General features: G+C 43.7%; 2 protein-coding genes across 2 annotated transcripts in view; one reads left to right on the top strand and one right to left on the bottom strand.

Annotated features, from left to right (window-relative positions):
• The first annotated feature begins 2,635 nt into the window (after positions 1-2,635).
• Positions 2,636-3,667, top strand: LOC119651680. Its single transcript, XM_038055379.1, has 4 exons — positions 2,636-2,895; positions 2,963-3,188; positions 3,244-3,425; positions 3,488-3,667. Exons 1-4 carry the CDS (start codon positions 2,683-2,685, stop codon positions 3,608-3,610), a joined length of 744 nt encoding a protein of 247 aa, XP_037911307.1. The 5' UTR covers positions 2,636-2,682; the 3' UTR covers positions 3,611-3,667.
• Positions 3,668-15,481: 11,814 nt separating this feature from the next.
• Positions 15,482-18,578, bottom strand: part of LOC119652965 — a 106,042-nt gene continuing 102,945 nt past the window's right edge. The window contains exon 9 of the mRNA XM_038057363.1: positions 15,482-16,050. Coding sequence (XP_037913291.1) covers positions 15,909-16,050 — 142 coding nt within the window. The 3' untranslated portion in view covers positions 15,482-15,908. The remainder of the gene's footprint in view (positions 16,051-18,578) is intronic.

The raw sequence follows: 18,578 nt of genomic DNA on the forward strand, positions 1-18,578 counted from the left end.
AATTTCTCCGTTCTGTGCTCTCTATAGTTCTGAGTGTTGGCCGACTATAGAAGACAATTAACGGTGTCTTGCGGCAGTGGAGACGAAGATGTTGCATTGGACTAGTGGCGTGGCACGTTTTGATCATCTCCGAAATGAGGATATCCGCGAGCGATATGGGGTTGCACTGATCGTGGAAAAATTGCGAGAGAGGCGTCTTCGACAGTATGGTCAAAATGGAATCGAGATCTGGCATTTGATAAAATAAAATGGCGAAACCGCTTGTGAACAGGACAAAGGGTAAAGAAAAAGGAGAATAGGAAGACTCATTCGCAGGCGAGTCGACTTGTATCCGTCATTCAGTCACGATATAAATTCCTCTGTCACGAGTAAGATTAACTGAGGTTAAAAGATACGCTATGCACTGGGTTGCTGCGATAAGGCGCGAGCAGTCCTTACAATGCAATCAATGTTCCGGAGCTATCATCCTGGGTTATTATATGGTACTGAAACACCGACACTATTAAAATCATCATTAAATATCTTTGAAGCTTTCGGAATGTCCTCCGCGAGGTAAGCATAAATACTACCTCTGTAGACTTTCCAGTGAAGCGTATTAAGTTGGATTTTATCAACAACCAAACGGTTCGGTTAATAAATTGCATCGTTATTTGTGCTACGGAACCGCCCTGTAGAAGGTCGAAAATTCTTCGAATGTGTTTTCTCTCGAACCCGGCTTAGAGTTTATAATTTTTAGAGTTTTGTGTGGAACAGCAAGCAACCCAAAAATCTGAAAAAAAATCCCGAAATCGCCACTATAATTTGTTCTAGCCCCAAAAGTCTTTCCATACCATATTAAGTTTTTGTTGAAAGCAAAACCTTCTTAAAATCGGTCTACTGTCTGACTGGCTGTCTGTCCGTCTGTCTGTCTGTAAAGAGGCGCACATAAATACAAGCTATTCAAATTGATCCTGCAGGGGAAAATCGCTGGACATCGAGCACCCGGAAAAAGAAGAACATTATGGCTGAAGAATTTAAGATAATGGTTTTAAACGAGTACGTCCATGATATCACTATTTGAGGCGGCTGGAAATCATATACTGACAGTGGGCATGGAACCCAAACCTTGTATGGGACATTATAATGCAATTTTATTTTGTTTGTGACAATCAAGCTCTTCCTAGAGCTTGCATGTTAATTAAGCCTTTCAGATAGTTGTTTTGACTGGGGATAAATAAGGGACGAAAGGCTCGCATATTCACGAATATATCTGAAACAAGTTATGGACTAGAAAGAGATCCTTTTCTGGGCTGTGTGCTCTGCTCGAAAATGTGCGAACGAATGGAACTTTTTTAATAAGTGACATTTTAATACAACTATAAATGCGTTCTTACTTATTAAAGCAACTGCGTGGAAATTGTCAATCGTAAACTATTCCTGTTAAGAAAAGTAAACTCATGTAGATTGAGTTTTTGCCCCTTAGTATTTTACGAAGACTCCAGCTGCCTCGAAATACAAAATTGGCTCCAGTGGATTCAATGATTGAGCAAAAATTATTAAGTAATGAAAGAAAAAACCATTAATATGTACGTGTTTTTAGTTTCTGCAAACTTACAAACGACCAACGGGCAGCTAGCTTCCTTTAGGAAATAAGTATAGATAAGAAGGTGTCTATCGCTGCCGGAAACTGCTTTTAAATGAGTCCTTGACCCTGTGAAACAGGAAAAATCAATCCTCCCTGGACAACTCGAAAGGATCACCTACGCCTTGGAATGTATTTCTAGTTACATTCTATCCTCTAGGATTTACGAATGCGAATCGTATTTAATAGTGGATCTCCCTCCAAACTTGTGTTTACTCGCATTGGCGACTTCTAGCCGTGCAATGGGGCGAACAATTCAACCCGGGGCCAACGCGAATGCCTCCTTGAAAACATGCTTCCTGGTCGTTTATTTACTTGAAGACTAGGTCAATGTTAACATTTCACTTTTCAACCGTTAGTACTGAACTCGTATTGAAAGAAAATTAGCTTTCAAAAAATGAATTAATTTCAAGTATGGAAACTAATAGGAATGTGTGTGCTCTACGTGCGCGCTCCGGTGCGTCTTTCTGGGTGTCGCACACATACCTTGCAATCCGTGTCGGTATCCAACAAAGAAGCTGCGTATTTTCTCTTTCATGCTGGCAAGCTTACCATTTTAGCAACCATTTTCCGTTGTGTGGGTTGCTTACGGTTTGGAAGTGGCAAATATTGGAGCTTCCTTTTTTGGACTGCGTTATCTAGAATGTCGTTGCATCCTAGATAAGCTCATCTAAAAGGTCATGTGTGTGGGAGTTATGGACAGGAACTAATTCTTTGAAAGAAAGTGAAAAGCAGAATCGTTGATTATCATTCCACGTGCGTTCGGGGAAAGATTTGCATGCCCGCGACGCGGTGTTGGCCATTGCGGAATAACGCCGTGCACTTAAGGAAAATTCGGTCGTTCGGAAGTATGCGGACGACGTCCATATACCTCGCTCCGGTTATGCTTCTGCTTGGACAGCACGCGTTGTCTTTGGTGGTAGATGAAATGATATTTTTAATTAGACACAATTGAAACTTTGGCATGCTGAAGCGCTTTCGACCGGATGGTGGTATAAAAACTTGAAACAGTTGAATTTTATTATCAAATACTATTGATCTATCAACTAGCCCACATCACAATGGCCTGGATGAAGGTTGCACTCCTTACTCTCCTCTTAGGCTTCTGCGCCGCTAACACAATTAATAGGGATACGGCCTTCAAATCTGACTCCCTGGAGCGGATGATCAGGGAAGTGCGCACAAATTGTGATAGTGAAAATGATCCGCTGGCGTGCATGAAGTTGAAAGTGATGCAGTTCCTGGATACCGCCGTAAACAAGGATAACTTCAAAGTGATGAAAACTGTGATCATTTCTACTTACTCGTTTTATAAAGTCTCGTTCAATCTTTTATTTGCAGTTGACCGAAGATATTGAGGTGCGATCGAATGGACCTGTCGAGGAGGCACGCTCCCAAAGCGACTTTTTGGGATTTGTGGAAAACTATGTGCAATCACACGACGTCACAATGAAAATTCCAGTTGTCAACTCAGAAGTCACCATCTCGCCACGAAACATCAACTCCGATGAACTTGACATCAAATTTAAGTTCTTGGATTCCGAGGAACGTAGTGTTGGAGAAGGAAGTAGGATCGATGTATGAATATTTCTTGATTATGTTTTAATGGATGCAATTCATAGGGCGCAGGAATAAGATGAAGAAGATCATTGTTCCGATCATGGTTTTGATCCTCTTGAAAGCAATGACTGTCATCCCGTTGGCCTTGGGAATTTTGGGCTTGAAGGCCTTCAACGCATTGCAACTTGGTTTCATGTCATTCCTCGTATCGGCGGCTTTGGCTATTTTCCAAATTTGTAAAAAGGTGATATTATGAAGGCATTTTGTCGTAATGGGGTAACCAATATTTTTGTTTCCCATTTCTAGTTGGCTCTGGATCCTCATCATCATGCACCACATGTTGTTGCACCACATGTTCATTGGGACGCCAGGTCCCTAGCCCCTAAGGAGGACGACAGTCATAACTTGGTGTACAATGCTTATGTTTAGAAGAGTTTGTAATTATTTATTCTTATTTAATTGTAATAAATTAAGTGCATCAAGTGATTGAGTACTTTCATTTATTCAAAAAACAAAACAAAAATGATCAGTGCCTCAAATATGTCGAACAGCACAGTGTACATCTGAAGGTAGACGGGAAAGTATTCTGCTGAAACTGCCCAAAACATCCATACTAATAATGATAATGATAATGATAATCGTTGCTAGTTTCATGGAAATCAGCCCAAACTTGGATGATTGGAAAAATATAGATAACAGAGAAGTATGAAAAAGACGAAAAATAGAAAAAAAAATAGTTAGCGGAAAGTAGCTAAAAAAATTGTCATCTCTCTGGTCCTAGCCAAATTTGAAACATATTTAACATATTAGCAGACGTGGTTGAGCTTATAAAATTTTTTTGAATGTTTCCACGCTTCCCAAACTTTCTTTCCGAACCCGAATATTGTACTATACGTAACGATGTTTTGAAGTAGATTGGGAGAAAGCCGGAGTATCTGCATACTTCTCTTGCAAGATTTGCTTTCTCCAAATTTAACTTTCCGCGGAATAACAATAACAATGGGATCAAGGAAATTTTCACTTAATCGTAGTTAGTTTAGTTAGTTTAGTTAAATGGGGGGAGCCGCAGCTCCGAGCACTCAGGCCATTATTAGGCCCATTGTACTATCCCCGTAAATTGCCTATTCAATGGCTTCCTGCCTACGGTGTTCGCAGGCTTTAGCGAATCTGAGAACATTCTCAAGAGGCAGAGAGTGTGCAGATTCTTCATTGAAGAAAACCTTGCCAAGGTGTCTTCGTCTGAGATCTGAGGATGCCGGGCAGCTGCATAAAAAGTGCAGGGCAGTTTCCTCCTCCTCCTCACATTGGCTGCACACAGCCGAAACCACTACCCCAATCTTTTCCATATGGTAGTTTAAGGGGCAGTGTCCCGTCAAAAGCCCTACTAGGGTTTTCATGTCCCACTTCTTAAGGGACAACAAAAATGCCGCTCTAGTGGCCCTAGGCTCCTTTACAAGGATTTTCGCTTGCCGGCAAGAGTCCAAATTTCTCCACTCGGTTGCGTGAATCCTTGCAATTTCACCTTTCAGAGTAGACTTGACAGTAGATGGTCGGATTCCAAGAGCTGGTTCTGGGCCCACCATTGTGGATCCAGACCCTCGGCGAGCCAGTCTATCAGCCTCCTCATTACCGGCGATGTTAGAGTGCCCCGGCACCCACATTAGGAATGTTTCGTTCAGTCGGCCAAGTTTCAGCAGCACCTGACGACAACTCCACACCAACTGGCTTGATATGTTGTTGCCATCTAGTGCTGATAATGCCGCCCGACTGTCGGAACAGATTCGAATGGTGCGACCCCTCCATTTTTGTCGCAGACATTCTTCTGCTGCCAATGAAATGGCATATATCTCCGCCTGGAATATGGTCGTCATTTTTCCGAGGGGTCGGGCCAGTTCTATAATCGGATTCTCCGAGAACACGCCTGCACCCGATCCATCCTCCGTGACTGACCCGTCGGTGAAGATTGTTAGGTCTGTAATCTGAAAAGACTCATGGCCACTTGTCGACCATTCTTCTCTTTCGGTGATTACGACAGTGTATGTCTTTTCAAAGACGAATCTGGAAACGATATGATCGGTCGGCATCAGGGCTACCGGATGTTTTTCAAGGAATTTCCATATAGACGCATGCCCGTTGGATTGGCCGCCTTTCCACGCCCCAATGGTATCGAGCCTATATGCGTCGTTTGCTGCTTTCCGTTTCACCTCCAAGTGGATGGGGGGTAAATTTAGGATGGCTTCAAGTGCCGCAGTCGGCGTAGTACTCATTGCTCCAGTAATACTTAGGCAACCAAGTCTCTGAATCTGCGTTAGCAGCTTCCTGCTGTTAGCAAAGTTCAGTCTTGGCCACCAGACGATGCATGCATACATCAAAATGGGTTTTATTATGGATGTATACATCCAATATATCCGTTTAGGTGAAAGTCCCCAGGTCTTACCTATCGCATTCCTACAGCACCAGAGCAATCTGCAGGATTTCTGGTATTGTTCCTGGATATGATGCTTCCACGTTAACTTGGAGTCGAAATGTACTCCTAACTGACTGTTTGTGCCAGCTGGATTTCCGCCCCTGCTAAGGTGGGTAGCGTATAGCTGCCCCACCTGACATTCTTAGTGAACATAACTAGTCCAGTCTTTCTAGCGTTCACCGTGAGTCCATTGCGGAGGCACCAGCTGTGGATTACATGCAGAGTTGCACTCAAGCGGTCACATACTGTGTCCGCAAACTTGCCGTTAATTATTACGGCTAGGTCGTCCGCAAATGCTTGCGCGAAGACTTTTTTGTCCTCCAGGAGCCACAGCAGGGTATCCATCACCAAGAGCCATAACAGTGGAGAGAGAACCCCTCCCTGTGGGCAGCCCCTGAGACATCCTGCTTCAATAGACTTCTGGCCGACCGATATGTGGATTTTTCTCCACTCTAGCATGTGAAGGATCCAACTGATTAGCAGCGGTTCGATTCCATGCTGTCTTGCCGCATCACAAATTGCCGCAAATGAGGCATAATTGAAGGCACCTTCGATGTCCATGAATGCGCCTAAAGCGTATTCTTTATCGGACATCGCCTTTTCAATTTTTGCCGTAAGTTCATGGAGTGCTGTCTCCGTGGATTTGCCTTTCTGGTAGGCGTGTTGCCTATGGTGAAGTGGCCATTTAGGAATGTGTGTATCCCTTATGAACCGATCTACTAATCTTTCTAGTCCTTTTAGCAGAAAGGACGTTAGGCTGATCGGTCGAAAGCTTTTTGCGTCTGTGTAGGTGGGTTTTCCTGGTTTGGGAATGAACAACACCTTCACATCCCGCCATCTAATTGGAATATAAGCGTGTGCTAGGCATGCCCGATATATATTCCGAATGTGTCGACCCAGGGCATCCATTCCTTCTATTACTAGCGCAGGAATGATGCCATCCGGACCTGCAGACTTATATCTGTGGAACGAGCTAAATGCCCATTTCACTCGCTCCAGTGATACTACTTTGCATGCCAGATTCCAATCTCTCGGCTGAGGGCTGTATGCACCTGTTGGCCCCGAGATTAGATTTTGGATGCTGCCTGGGAAGTGTACTTCAAGCAAATGATTTACCGTTTCTTCGTCGCTTTCTGTGTACTTCCCATTCTGTAAACGTAAGTAACCCAGTTTCTGGCTACTTTCTTTGACCAGAATCCGCTTCAGCTTTGAGGTTGCCTCAAGAGAGTTAGTCTCTTCGCAAAAGCGTCTCCAAGATGACCGTTTGGCCGATCTTATGCTCTTCTTTAGAGCCTTCTGTGCCTCTTTATAGCGATTCCAGCTAGTGCTTGATTCGCCCTTCAGAGCACGATTAAGGAGCATCCTTGTCGTTCTCCTCTGTTTTGCCAAATCCGAGTTCCACCATGGTGTTTTACCCTTCTTTGGCATCCTGAGTGGACAGCTTTCTTCGAAAGCTTCTCTCATGCTAGTTGTGATCGTCTGGGTTGTCTTCTCAATTCCAGCAATGGATTTGATGCGCCTCCCAGGGATCGTGACTCGGGCGTTCAATTCTGTTTGATACATTACCCAATCTGTTTTCCTCGGATTCCGAAATGGAGTGGGTGGAGGTAGATCCATGCCCATAACGAAATCAATGCGTCTGTGATCCGAGAGTGTGACATCGTTTGATACTCTCCACTCTCCGATCAGAGCCGCGATGTCAGGAGATGCCACCGTGATGTCGATGACCTCTCGCCTGACCACGTTGAAGAAAGTGGGTTCATTACCCACATTTAGGATCTGCAAATCGGTTCCTACTAGATACTCCAGTAGTCTCGATCCTCTTGCATTGATGTTCGAACTTCCCCAGCATATATGGTGAGCGTTGACATCACATCCTGCTATTACCCCCATGCCTCTACTTTTGGCATATTGGATAGCTCTGATGAATGTTCCACTGGGAACGTCTTCTGCGTCGTAGGGGAAGTATGCAGAGCACCATAGTATCTCTTTATCTCCCTGTTGACTTTTTATGGTTAGCTTAGCCGATGTGGTGTCGCCATCACATAGATCGTTAACCAGGTTAGCCTGGAAGTCTTTGGAGACTACCATGCAGGTGCGGGGTCGATCGCTTCCATTGGCATACAATAGGTCAGCATGTTGGAAGTTTAGGCCCCTGACTGCCCCACCAACAACCCACGGTTCTTGTATGAGGTATATAAATGTCTTGCAGCTATTGATCCGACGACTGATAAGTGCAGTCGCCGCTTTACAATGCTGCAAATTTACTTGGGAGATGTGGCACCTCATCTATGTTTCAGATGTAGATGCCGGGGGCTGCATGTCCCCTTCAATGGTTTTAGGAGCCGACACTTGTAACGTGACGGTCCCCAGCCCATAGTAGAGCCGGTAACCCGATTTTTCCCGAACTATCTTAACATCAGGTTCGGGAACGCCGATAGTGAGAAAAGTTCCCGGCCTATCGGTTCTCTCTCCTGTTTTGCTGCCTAGCAGCAACCAGGTGGAAGTGTTAAGGTTGTTCTGTACACCAAGTTGTTCCAGAACCCCGACACCATTTCGCTCTTCTTCTGGAAGCCAGAGAAAGCACTTTTTGATCGATGGCAGCTCAGAGACCCTTTTCAAGGTTAGTCGCGCACCCTCCCACACATCATTAAGGGAGGAGCAGCCGTAACATTTTACGGTATACACCTACCGACTCAAAGCAAAGCTTAATGCCTTGCGCGGACGCAGTCCTTACAGCTAGGAGGAGTTTCCTTCTAAGCTGTTCGCACTGCTCAGTATCGTAGCCGGATGGATTAGAGTCGTCATACAGGACCCATCCGTCGGCTTCGATAGCCTTGGCTGCAAATGAAGGCCTAGCCGTTGCCGGCCGAGCCCTCTTTGCCGCCTTTTGTGTCGAAGAGTTAGGATCGTCCGAGGACCGCTGCCGCTTCGGTTTCCCCTTAGCCGCAGGTGCCCCGAACGCTCCTTTCCCCTCAACCATGGCACAGCTCTTTGGTTGTGCGTTGCCCGGAGGCGGTTTGCCCGAAGGCGGTTTGCCCGGAGGCAGTTTGCCCGAAGGCGGTTTGCCCGGAGGCTGTTTGCCCGAAGGCGGTTTGCCCGAAGGCGGTTTGCCCGAAGGCAGTTTGCTGTCCGTGGACAGGTACTTACCCATGGGCAAGACTTTAGCCTTAGCAGGTGGCGCCGATTGGAGCCTGGGGTCAGGAGTACTGACAGAAGGGGCCTGCATCGGCTCATCCGTTAAGGACTGGGTCCCAATTGAATTGGTTCCCACTTGAATAAGTGGGGAATCTGAGTCTAGACTCAGGTTCTCCATCGATGAGCTCAGGGTTGCCCTTTCACTCGGGGTTGGATCGTCACGACCGAAGTTTATTTGTGTTTGCTTAGTAGATTTGTGTTTTTGTTTTTTTATTTTTTCATAATTGGCTGCCATGGCCTCAATTTTTCCGGGGAAAGTAAGTCGATCTCGGCAGAGCCCCTTTTTGCCGAGACAAGGCTAGTTGAAACTGGGGGTCGCCTGGTACCCAGAGTTCACCGTTTACGGCCACATCTTAACCCCTGTGACCATTCAGCCCTCGGCACGGTAGTCACACCTTGGCTTGGGGTTTTGATTACCGCTTGGCTTCAGGTGTCACCTCCCGTTTCCTGGAGGATCTTCCTTACTGAGCTCCCTCACCACGTCAAGGTAGGTAATCGTCGAGGGAGTCACTTAATCGTAAGTAAATATACACTCCCTCGATAGTTATAGGGTTCCTTGTAACTGCTGTATATCATCAGCCCCATAACTGATAGAAATTTAGGATTTCGTTCTCTTTCTGGCCAATTCTCATGCTGCTTCATTGCATTTTGACCTTATATAGCCTGGATGTGCTTAGCCATTGATTTTCCTTTAGACTTCGACGACCGGTCGCTTCAATACTCACGCTTTAAGAGCACACCCCTGAACCCGATCTGCAACGGAGATTATTAAGTTTGTAATACTAAAAGGCTTCTGGCTATTTTCTTTCTATCTTCTTTCGAATTTTCTTCTATCTTCTTTCGAAATGACGACAAAGTGGGTATGTATGATTTCCTAAAGTAAAGAGTTACTTGATGTTTGTCAAGGAATTTACAAATGTATGCGTGACCAATGGATGCCCATTCAGAACGTAGCCAACGACCTGCGTAGCACCCACGAAAGGAGTGGTTCCTTTCGAGACCAATAAAAGACAACTCCTAAATCTAAGGCTTGGCATACAGATCATCAATCACGATCAAAATGGTAACCTCTACTGAATTGCGTGAAATTGCTAAGAAGCAACCATCTCAATTATATCGGAAATTTATCCTGGATCGGAATATGGCCATGAAGGCCAGTTTCTAGCCAGAAGTCATAGCTGTAAGTCTATGTCCTTATCCGAGTTCGTGATGTTTCGGTAGCAGAAAAGTTTCGTCATTTCACAGGTTGCTTTCTACCTATCTCCTTTAGTCACCATTTGCGACAAGCAGCTAATGCTTTATAATTTCATGTAATTGGGTGACTTGCTAATTATATAGTAATACGATTGTACCGTGGGGTGAGCTAGGTGGGATGAAAAGTTCACAGGCTAACATTGAAAATCTTTTTTTTTTATAAAATTTGAATTATATTGAATAATTGCCTTCGAGGGCGGTACCATAATTCTAGCGGTTATATAATTTTTTATACCACTTTAACAAGATTTATCTTTAGCCTCAAAATCTTGCTCAGTTTTGATAATTAGCTCTTCATCGGCGGTAAATTTCTCCCCAGTGAGCATTCTCTTGGGGCCTGAGAACGGAAAAAATCCATGCAATTTTGCTATCGTTTTCTTCCATTCATCCTTCGTACGCTCCAATAACGCTATGCCTGTTTTAAGGAAAACCTTAATATTATACTTTTTCGCTATTTTATTTCTTCGCCTCTACTGAGTAACTTTATTTGTTGATGAAATTAAAAAAAAAATCTGATTCTTGTCACATTTCTCAGTTCATTGCAAAGATGCTTGATGCTTTGATGATGCTTATCTGGGTTAGTTTCCCGTAATTGTTACTCAGGAATGTCGCAAAGAGACGAATTTCAAATTTACTTTGGTTTCGTCACCGCATACCCAGTTCACAAGCGCTGAAAAAATGAAGATTCAATGATGAATGAACCACGAATTGGAATTCCGATTTCTTCAATAAAACCTCATACGTGTCAAGTTTGACAGGAGATGGTCTACAGGCATGCCGTGATTTCCGTCATACGCCCGAAATCGCAACAACTCGTCATTTTTCTCGAGTAGTACGTTTTGTACAAATTTTTCTCCCGACTGACCGTTCGACATTTCTTTCTATTTTCTCTGCGTGGTCTTCCTTTCACCGGAGAGTACGTCTGATGCTTGGGTTGTATGCTGCGGTTGAAAAACGAGAATTGATGGCGATGGTTGATTTCCGCGCATCTTTAATGCATACAATTCAGAGAATCAAGTCTGAATCAGCCGTTGCTGACTGCGACGAAAGTGAACGGTGAAAGGTAGTCAACGCAGACAAAGGAGAAGCATATTATACCATGTGCATCCTAAAATACTAATGCCATAGTCTTGCCAATGGCTTTTGCGTTTTTGCACGCTTTGGCGTCGGTTCACCAGGTGTAGTACACTCAGATGACGATCGTTTTGATTCTGGTATAAAAATTTGGAGCCGAGTTTCTACCGGCTTTTATGGAAAGAGAGAGAGAGCTTCACATACAGCTCAGCTTCGCCAACTTGTTGTTGTTTTCGATCGATTGTGAGCTTGTACTTTGAACAGTGCTTTTGCATTTCCGAACTTTCGTGTACGATATGTCCATCACGTTCCTTTGCTATCTTTAGAGTCTCAGCTATTTTGATCAAGTTCACTTTGCGTCATCCAAAATTATTTTGAGGACCTTCTTAATGTTTTCGTTGGTAACAGTTTTTTTGGAGCGCCCACTGCGTGCATTATTCTCGGTGCTCATTTCGCCTGGTTTGGCGGTTAATTTGCCTGAAAAGTCCTGAAAGTCCGAATAACTTTATCAAGCCAAACCTTGGCTTCAACAGTAGGTTTTCTTCGCAGAAAGCAATGCAATGTGTTAATAACACAAGAAATTCTTTTTTTCCATTTTCTTCAAGCTAGTAAAAGTTGCTTCACTCAAAATGCTCTATCCCACAAATTAGTAGTTCGACAGCTGTCAAATTTGTACACGTGACTTTTGAAGGTTATCTATGGATCAGCTTCCGAATCTTTCAGCTCATCTGGTATATTACAGTAAAATATTCTATTTCTGGGATACACTTATGAAGGAGTTTTAAGTAATTTTCTAGAATTTAATAATACCCTAGTATCAGCTTCATTTGGGCATTCGCTGCATGTTGAACGTTTCACAGACCACCCATCCTCACCTAATTTCAATTCAGTAGTTCCGACGCTCAAACGGACACACGGATAGACGGACAGATGGGCAGACGATGTGAGAAGAAAGGTGAGTTGAAAGACGATCGATAAAAACGGCAACAATGCACGTGTTCAAAAGGAGCAAAAGCAGGAGGTATTGCAGGACCAGAAACAGGGCCCATTTAGAAAAAAATTGTCAGCTCTGAGATCTTCACCAATGCCAAAGATCATAAAAGATAAAGCGGAGGGAAGGTCAATGAATGCTAAAGGTGAAAGACTATTAAAAAAACAATCCGGTTAGGAGTCATGGGGAGCAGAGCGCTGATTCAGGAATTACCCTTCACACAGCTTGGTACAAAATTAGTTGAGCTGTCTGAGCTCATCAAGGACGAGGACAACGTGCACCAATATGGTGAGAGCTATTAGAGTGTAAAAAGAACTAAATTCCAAAGACATGTCGAAACCTGCTGCCCCAATGGTGTTATAGACAACCCAGGTGACACTTACTCGTATTGCAACCAGCTTGTCACCAAACAAGAGAGTGCGGACAAGATATGGATCCTCTGGGAAATCAGGAGGCACCTAAGAGAGGGAAAAACAGACGAAGAGTTTTTAAAAACGAAACCAAAAACACCGAAGAAAGAAAGCAGGTCCGCCAAGTGCGAGCTCCGGCAATCGAATCGGCAAAATTTAAGGGAATGAAAACGGTGAATGGGTCAAGGTAGTTAATAAAAACGCGATGAAGAAAGCCACGGAGATATTGAAAAAGATTAAAGCTGACCCTGATCTAAAAGACCTAGGCGGAACTGTCAGCGACCTCATGTTTGAACTGGAAAAATCCAGCTTGGGAAAAATTGGTGGTTGACGAACTCAAGTTAAATCACTTGGGAATAATGTGACAGTACGGGTCCAAAAATATGAGGTCCAAATACAGGGCAAGAATCTCGATGAAGTGACATCCAAAGGAGAAAGTTGATCAGTAAGGGTAAAGGAGACACGGAGCTCCCGTCTGCATACCGACCGCTGTGTATGCTTGACACAGCCGGAAAAGTGCTCGAGAAGCTCATCACGGGTAGACTCGTTGAAGCGATCTGTGCTGCCGGGGACTTATCCGCAAGGCAGTTCGGGTTTAGAACAGGGAAATCTACAGTGGATGCTGTTATGGAGGTCGTAGATGCGTTTAATCGAGCCGGGGCACACATCCGTCGATCACAACGGATAGTGCTCCTCATAACGCTTGATGTCAGAAATGCCTTCAATTTCGTAAGATGGACAGATATGCTAGGCACACTAGAGAACTCCTTTCACGTGCCAAGCTATCTCTTGCGGATATTGAGGGATTATCTTAAAGACCGCTCCTTGCTCTATGAGACGCTAGAGGGCCAGAGGAGGATGGAAATCACGGCGGGAGTAGCACAGGGATCCATCCTAGGACCGGACCTCTGGAACGCTTCCTACGATAGTGTGCGGAACCTCGATATGCCTGAAGAGTCCTGCCTGGTCGGTTATGGAGACGACGTTGCGGCACTTGTTGCCGGACGCACTGTTGAACAGGTGCAAAGCAGACTTGGCATATTGATGCCACGGGTAAGCGGATGGATGACTGCTCACGGTTTCAACTTTGCGTTAGATAAAACCGAAGTAGTCATCCTGACCAGAAGGAGAATCCCGACCCTGCGTCCCATATCGATCGGCGAGTTGACTATAGGGTCAAAACCAGCGATTAAATACCTTGGTTTAATGCTCGACTCGAAGATGAGCTGCTTCGAGCAAATCAAAGCAGCAGCGGGCAGGGCTGCAGCAGGAGTCGCGGCCTTGAGTCGACTAATAGCGAATGTCGGGGGCCCTATATCAACTAGGAGACGTCTCCTCATGGGAGCAACGGAGTCGGTTCTTCTCTATGGTGCGGAGGTATGCGCTGATGCCCTTGGCAAGGAGCTGCATCGTAAACGCCTTGCTCAAGTGCAGAGGCGGGGAGCTTTGCGAGTGGCGTCTGCTTATCGCACCGTCTCCGAACCGACTCTCATGGTAATTGCGGGAGTGATCCCCGTTGTCCTTCTTGCCAAGGAGCGCAAAGCTATCTATCGCCGTAAGGGCGAAAACTTAAGAGAAGTGGTTGCCCGTGAAGAACGTCAACGCACCCTTAGCGAGTGGCAACTTTCTTGGCAAAATGAGCCAAGGGGCGAGTGGACTGCGCGGCTCAAATTAGACCCATGGTTGAACAGAACGCACGGTGAGATTGATTACTTCCTTACCCAACTTCTAAGTGGGCATGAAGGTTTTCAGTCTTACCTGCACAGGATTGGGAAGGCGCAATTGAGTGGCGGATGATGCTGGACATACCTTTTTCTCTTGCGAGAGCTCGGACGGCCTCCGCCAGCAACTTTATGCAGACGCAGGGAAGCTCTCTCGAGATAACATTGTGCGACAGATGCTGAAGAGTGCTGGTAGCTGGAATCGTATTACGCATTATGTTTGGGCTCTTCTTACTACGAAGAAGATTGAACTCGACCGGCGGAGGGATCGGACGGTGAGTGGTTCCCTGAACTAACAACAACTCCCTTTTTCCCTTCCCCTCCCGTTGGTGAAAGGAATTACCTGACTTGAATGCTCCCAAGGCCGGGAGAGTGGGAGGGCTAGCCCGAAGTAATGTGTCAAATGGTTCCAGGCTAGTTCTCTGATGACAGGGAGGTGTTTTGGTTGCTCTTGCGGGAATCCAACACTCTGTGTGTAAACGCATTCACCTACCCTGCTCATAAAAAAAAATCAATAAGTCATCGTGAGATCAACTATAATCTTATCCGATTTTTCGGCATTTTGGTCCCTCCCCCGATTGACCGAGCTGGGATGAACATATTTTCTTTCATCGTCCAAGACTCGCGGAAGAAAAGATGAGCTTGGAAGAAATTCTAGGAGAGGCGCCGCTACCAGAAAATCGAGTCCGGATAATGCTAGCCTTTAAGGAGGATTAGGATCAATTCCACGATTGCATTCGTCCAGAGGAAACTACGAAAGCAGCTAAGACCAAGAAAGCGCGGGTACAGCCGCCACGTGTAGGAGCAAGCAAACCTAGCAAGAATGGGTCGCCCTGGGGGTCGGTTTGGTAGTTTTAGCGGGTAAAAATCCAACAGACTGGACTCGCCAGTGTCAAATAACTCAACTTGCTCAAAAAGCAACAGCCAGACAGACTGTCAGAGAAACAAACATGGACACGGGTAATGGATATACAGGACTTTGTTTTACACAAAACCTTATAAACTTCCTTTTGAATAATCTGAGGGCGTAAGATGGGTTTAATTTTTTGCAGCAGCCATAGCGCATATTGATTATTGATTATAGCCTCGCGAGATTGTTTCACCCGTTCCTCAAGAATTGCTGAAATATTTTAAAGTTATTACCTAGTCATTTATGAAGAATTGGGGATTAATGAAAAGAAGACATTTGAAAGTATTTGTTACTTTTATTATCTAAAATAAATATAGAGCACTTTCCTTAACGAAAACATAAATAAATTTGTCAGAAACAACTATCTACATACAGACTATCATATGACCAAGATAACATTTTAATATTCACAAACTTGTAACATCAATTAATCAAATCCACTTGATTTTCGCAAAACCAACTACGACACTCCCAATTGATGAAACAAATAATACATGAATATTGACTACATGATTAGATACACGATTTGTATAAATAAATAAATAGATAATAAACAAATAAATTAAATAAACAGGTAAATTCATAAATACATGACCGACGTTGTTAAACAATATTCAAAACAGATGACTAAATCTAATTTTGTAAATTTGACTGACGTTCCATAAAGAACTACTACGATTTGGTGGACTTTGTTGCAAATAACTAGTCTATGGGTATCAAACACTGGGAGTATATTCGCGCGCATTCCCGTTGCTCCTGTCCATCTCGAGCAGCTTGGACATACCGGTAAAATCGAAAGGCTGCGTCGTTGGTTGAGGTTGGCTTCTCGAGGTCACTGCTGTCACTGCACATTAAAAGAAATAGTGTTTAGTATAAATTTATAAAAATCTTAAATGTTACAATCCACCTCCGAAAATAGGAGGCGATTTGTATCTCTCTATGTAACATTGGCTTCTTCAGGAAATATTTTGAGAAACAATTACTTATGTGATAGTATTTTCTAAGCAACCAAAATTTGTCAAATTATTATGCACGGAGGGACACAATTAGAAACAAAAGAATTAAAAAGGCTGAAGTGTGCAATTCAGCCTGTCGAGGCTGTAAAACCCTGGACAATACAGTGAATGAAAGCAACTTTAAAATTAGATCGTCAATGATAGAAAGTAGATGCAAAGATTCCTGATATTAGCGAGAAAGGGAGCTGAATTGCTACCGAAGCAAGGGGACGTAAAATTGGCTAGACCAGAATCAGAATGCATCACTGCCGGAAAACTAGGTTATCTACAGGCTACAAAGCGTTAGACGAAGATGATTATACACAGAAAGTGAAACTATTTAGGCAAGCTTTAGAGGCTGGGGGCTGAGCTCTTCATTCAAGGTCGGGGTTGCCTTCTACCCATCTTTATTGGTATTGCTTCACATTTGTCTTATGAAGTTAATGCATTTGTAATAACAATTTTTCAGCTTTGGTGTCAAAATCAATCGTCGATGACGGCGATCCGAATAATATTGCAAGAATTTGTGGATTTTAACGGGAGGGGGTCAGTGGATGCTGACAAGTGATTATGCAGCCGAAAAATCTAAAAAGATCACGAAGGCGCTGCTGTTCAAATAAAGTTATTAATAGTAAATTACTTTTTTAGTAATTTATTTTTAGTAATTGGCGGCAAACATGCTAAAATTATGCATTAATACTCAAAATGCGAATATCATGTCTCATACCATAGTCTATATTGCTGTATATTTTTAAAACTACAGGATAAACTTGAGGAGATTTCTATAAAATTTCCCAAAAAACATGGTAATATAATATTATTAACTTAGTTTGAGTAGATATCGATATGGAGAGCATTTTGAGCCCTGGGCACCGCCTAGAGGCGGCTTGATAATTTCTTTATATTTTTGGGTCGGGTAGCTTGTTTGAATGGGTCGTTTAGAGAAATCGTTACCTCCCCCAAACTCCCCGCCCTTTCAGCAAATGTTAAAAATAAGAGTGGTTTCGAGTACTAGTACTAATCGATACCTTTTATTCGATATCTAATATGACTAACTATATTCGATTGAAAGAAATTATACTCCTCTTTTGCATGAACTCAATAAAGAAAGTGGCATATGTGGGTGCTCACAGTTCCCACCTTCTCATCAAATTTCCTGTCAATCAGACAAACAGACAGAATGCTCAGAATGCTTGGATAGCTTGTTCAAAAAAAAAAACAAACTCTTAGATGATTTCCCCGTCAGTGATCACTAATGGGCTTGCCGTATCGACTCAGATAATGGTTGCAATCTAGAAAGGTCGCGGTTCAAATCTCACCGGTGGCAGTGGGATTTGTATCGTGATCTGACGTCGGATACCAGTCGACTCAGATGTGAATGAGTACCTGAGTCAAATCAGGGTAATAATCTCGGGCGAGCGCAATGCTGACCATATTGCCTCCTACAGTGTACTACTGTAGTGTACCGTTACGGTCTTGAATGAAGTGCTCTAACACACTTCAAGACCCTGATTGGACACAACATGTGTCCTGGAATTACAAAAGCAACATTGAAGAAGGACACATGTTGTGTCCGAAACACGTATCTGCTATCCTTAAATAAAATCTATAGTTAAACTGGAAACTTTTCCTTTTAATAGTTTTACTGCTTGCGAAGCTAAATCTCCGTAAAGCATTCAATAGACTGATATCGTAGAGGCAATTTCGAGATATTCACTACGGATTCTACCAAGTTATCTGAAACACCATTAACTTATATCTGGAACTAGTGGTAGCATGTGTAGAGAACGAATAACATCTGGTGCTGCCCAGGGTTTCGTTATGTAACCCGCACTTTGGAACACAACGCATAAAGAGATTCTATGTATAGAAACTTTGGAAATATCCACTTAGTGGGGTATTTGGACCTCGCCGGTACATAAACCGAACCGAAATGAGACAACAACGGTTGATTAGCAAATGCTGCTGCAAACATTAACCAAGGATGGCGTTCAAAAAACTTCTGATGGTAAGTACAAATTAGGTACTTCTCTATGTTTGGGAAATGTAGGGTAATTCACGGCAGACGGAAAGAAGGCAGAGAATTCTATTATCGATGCAACAAACATCCGTATTTAGATTCGCTTCAGCATAACGCACAAAAAGTGAGAGAACATTTGGAATGGCAAAAGCGAATGAGAGGATTGAGGGTAGTGAGCCACGAAATGGGATCGTCCTGATAAGACAGACAAATATTAGGCTGACAGAAAAGCACTGAATTTATTGAGATTGTTCTTCGGAAGAAGGAGCAATGTATAAAGCCCCGTTAGTTAACCCACATGAGCCAGCACTACGATGAAAAGAAAATTGCAATCGAAGCCTCAACAAAGTCTCTTTG

Source organism: Hermetia illucens, chromosome 3 (assembly GCF_905115235.1).
Source record: "Hermetia illucens chromosome 3, iHerIll2.2.curated.20191125, whole genome shotgun sequence".
Lineage (NCBI taxonomy): Eukaryota > Metazoa > Arthropoda > Insecta > Diptera > Stratiomyidae > Hermetia > Hermetia illucens.

Excerpts from the sequence above, each read along its gene's own strand:
- LOC119651680 (XM_038055379.1), top strand. The coding sequence starts at position 2,683 with ATGGCCTGGATGAAGGTTGCACTCCTTACTCTCCTCTTAGGCTTCTGC. Across the intron at positions 2,896-2,962 it reads TAAACAAGGATAACTTCAAA|TTGACCGAAGATATTGAGGT; the intron begins GTGATGAAAACT and ends TTTTATTTGCAG. Across the intron at positions 3,426-3,487 it reads TTTTCCAAATTTGTAAAAAG|TTGGCTCTGGATCCTCATCA; the intron begins GTGATATTATGA and ends TCCCATTTCTAG.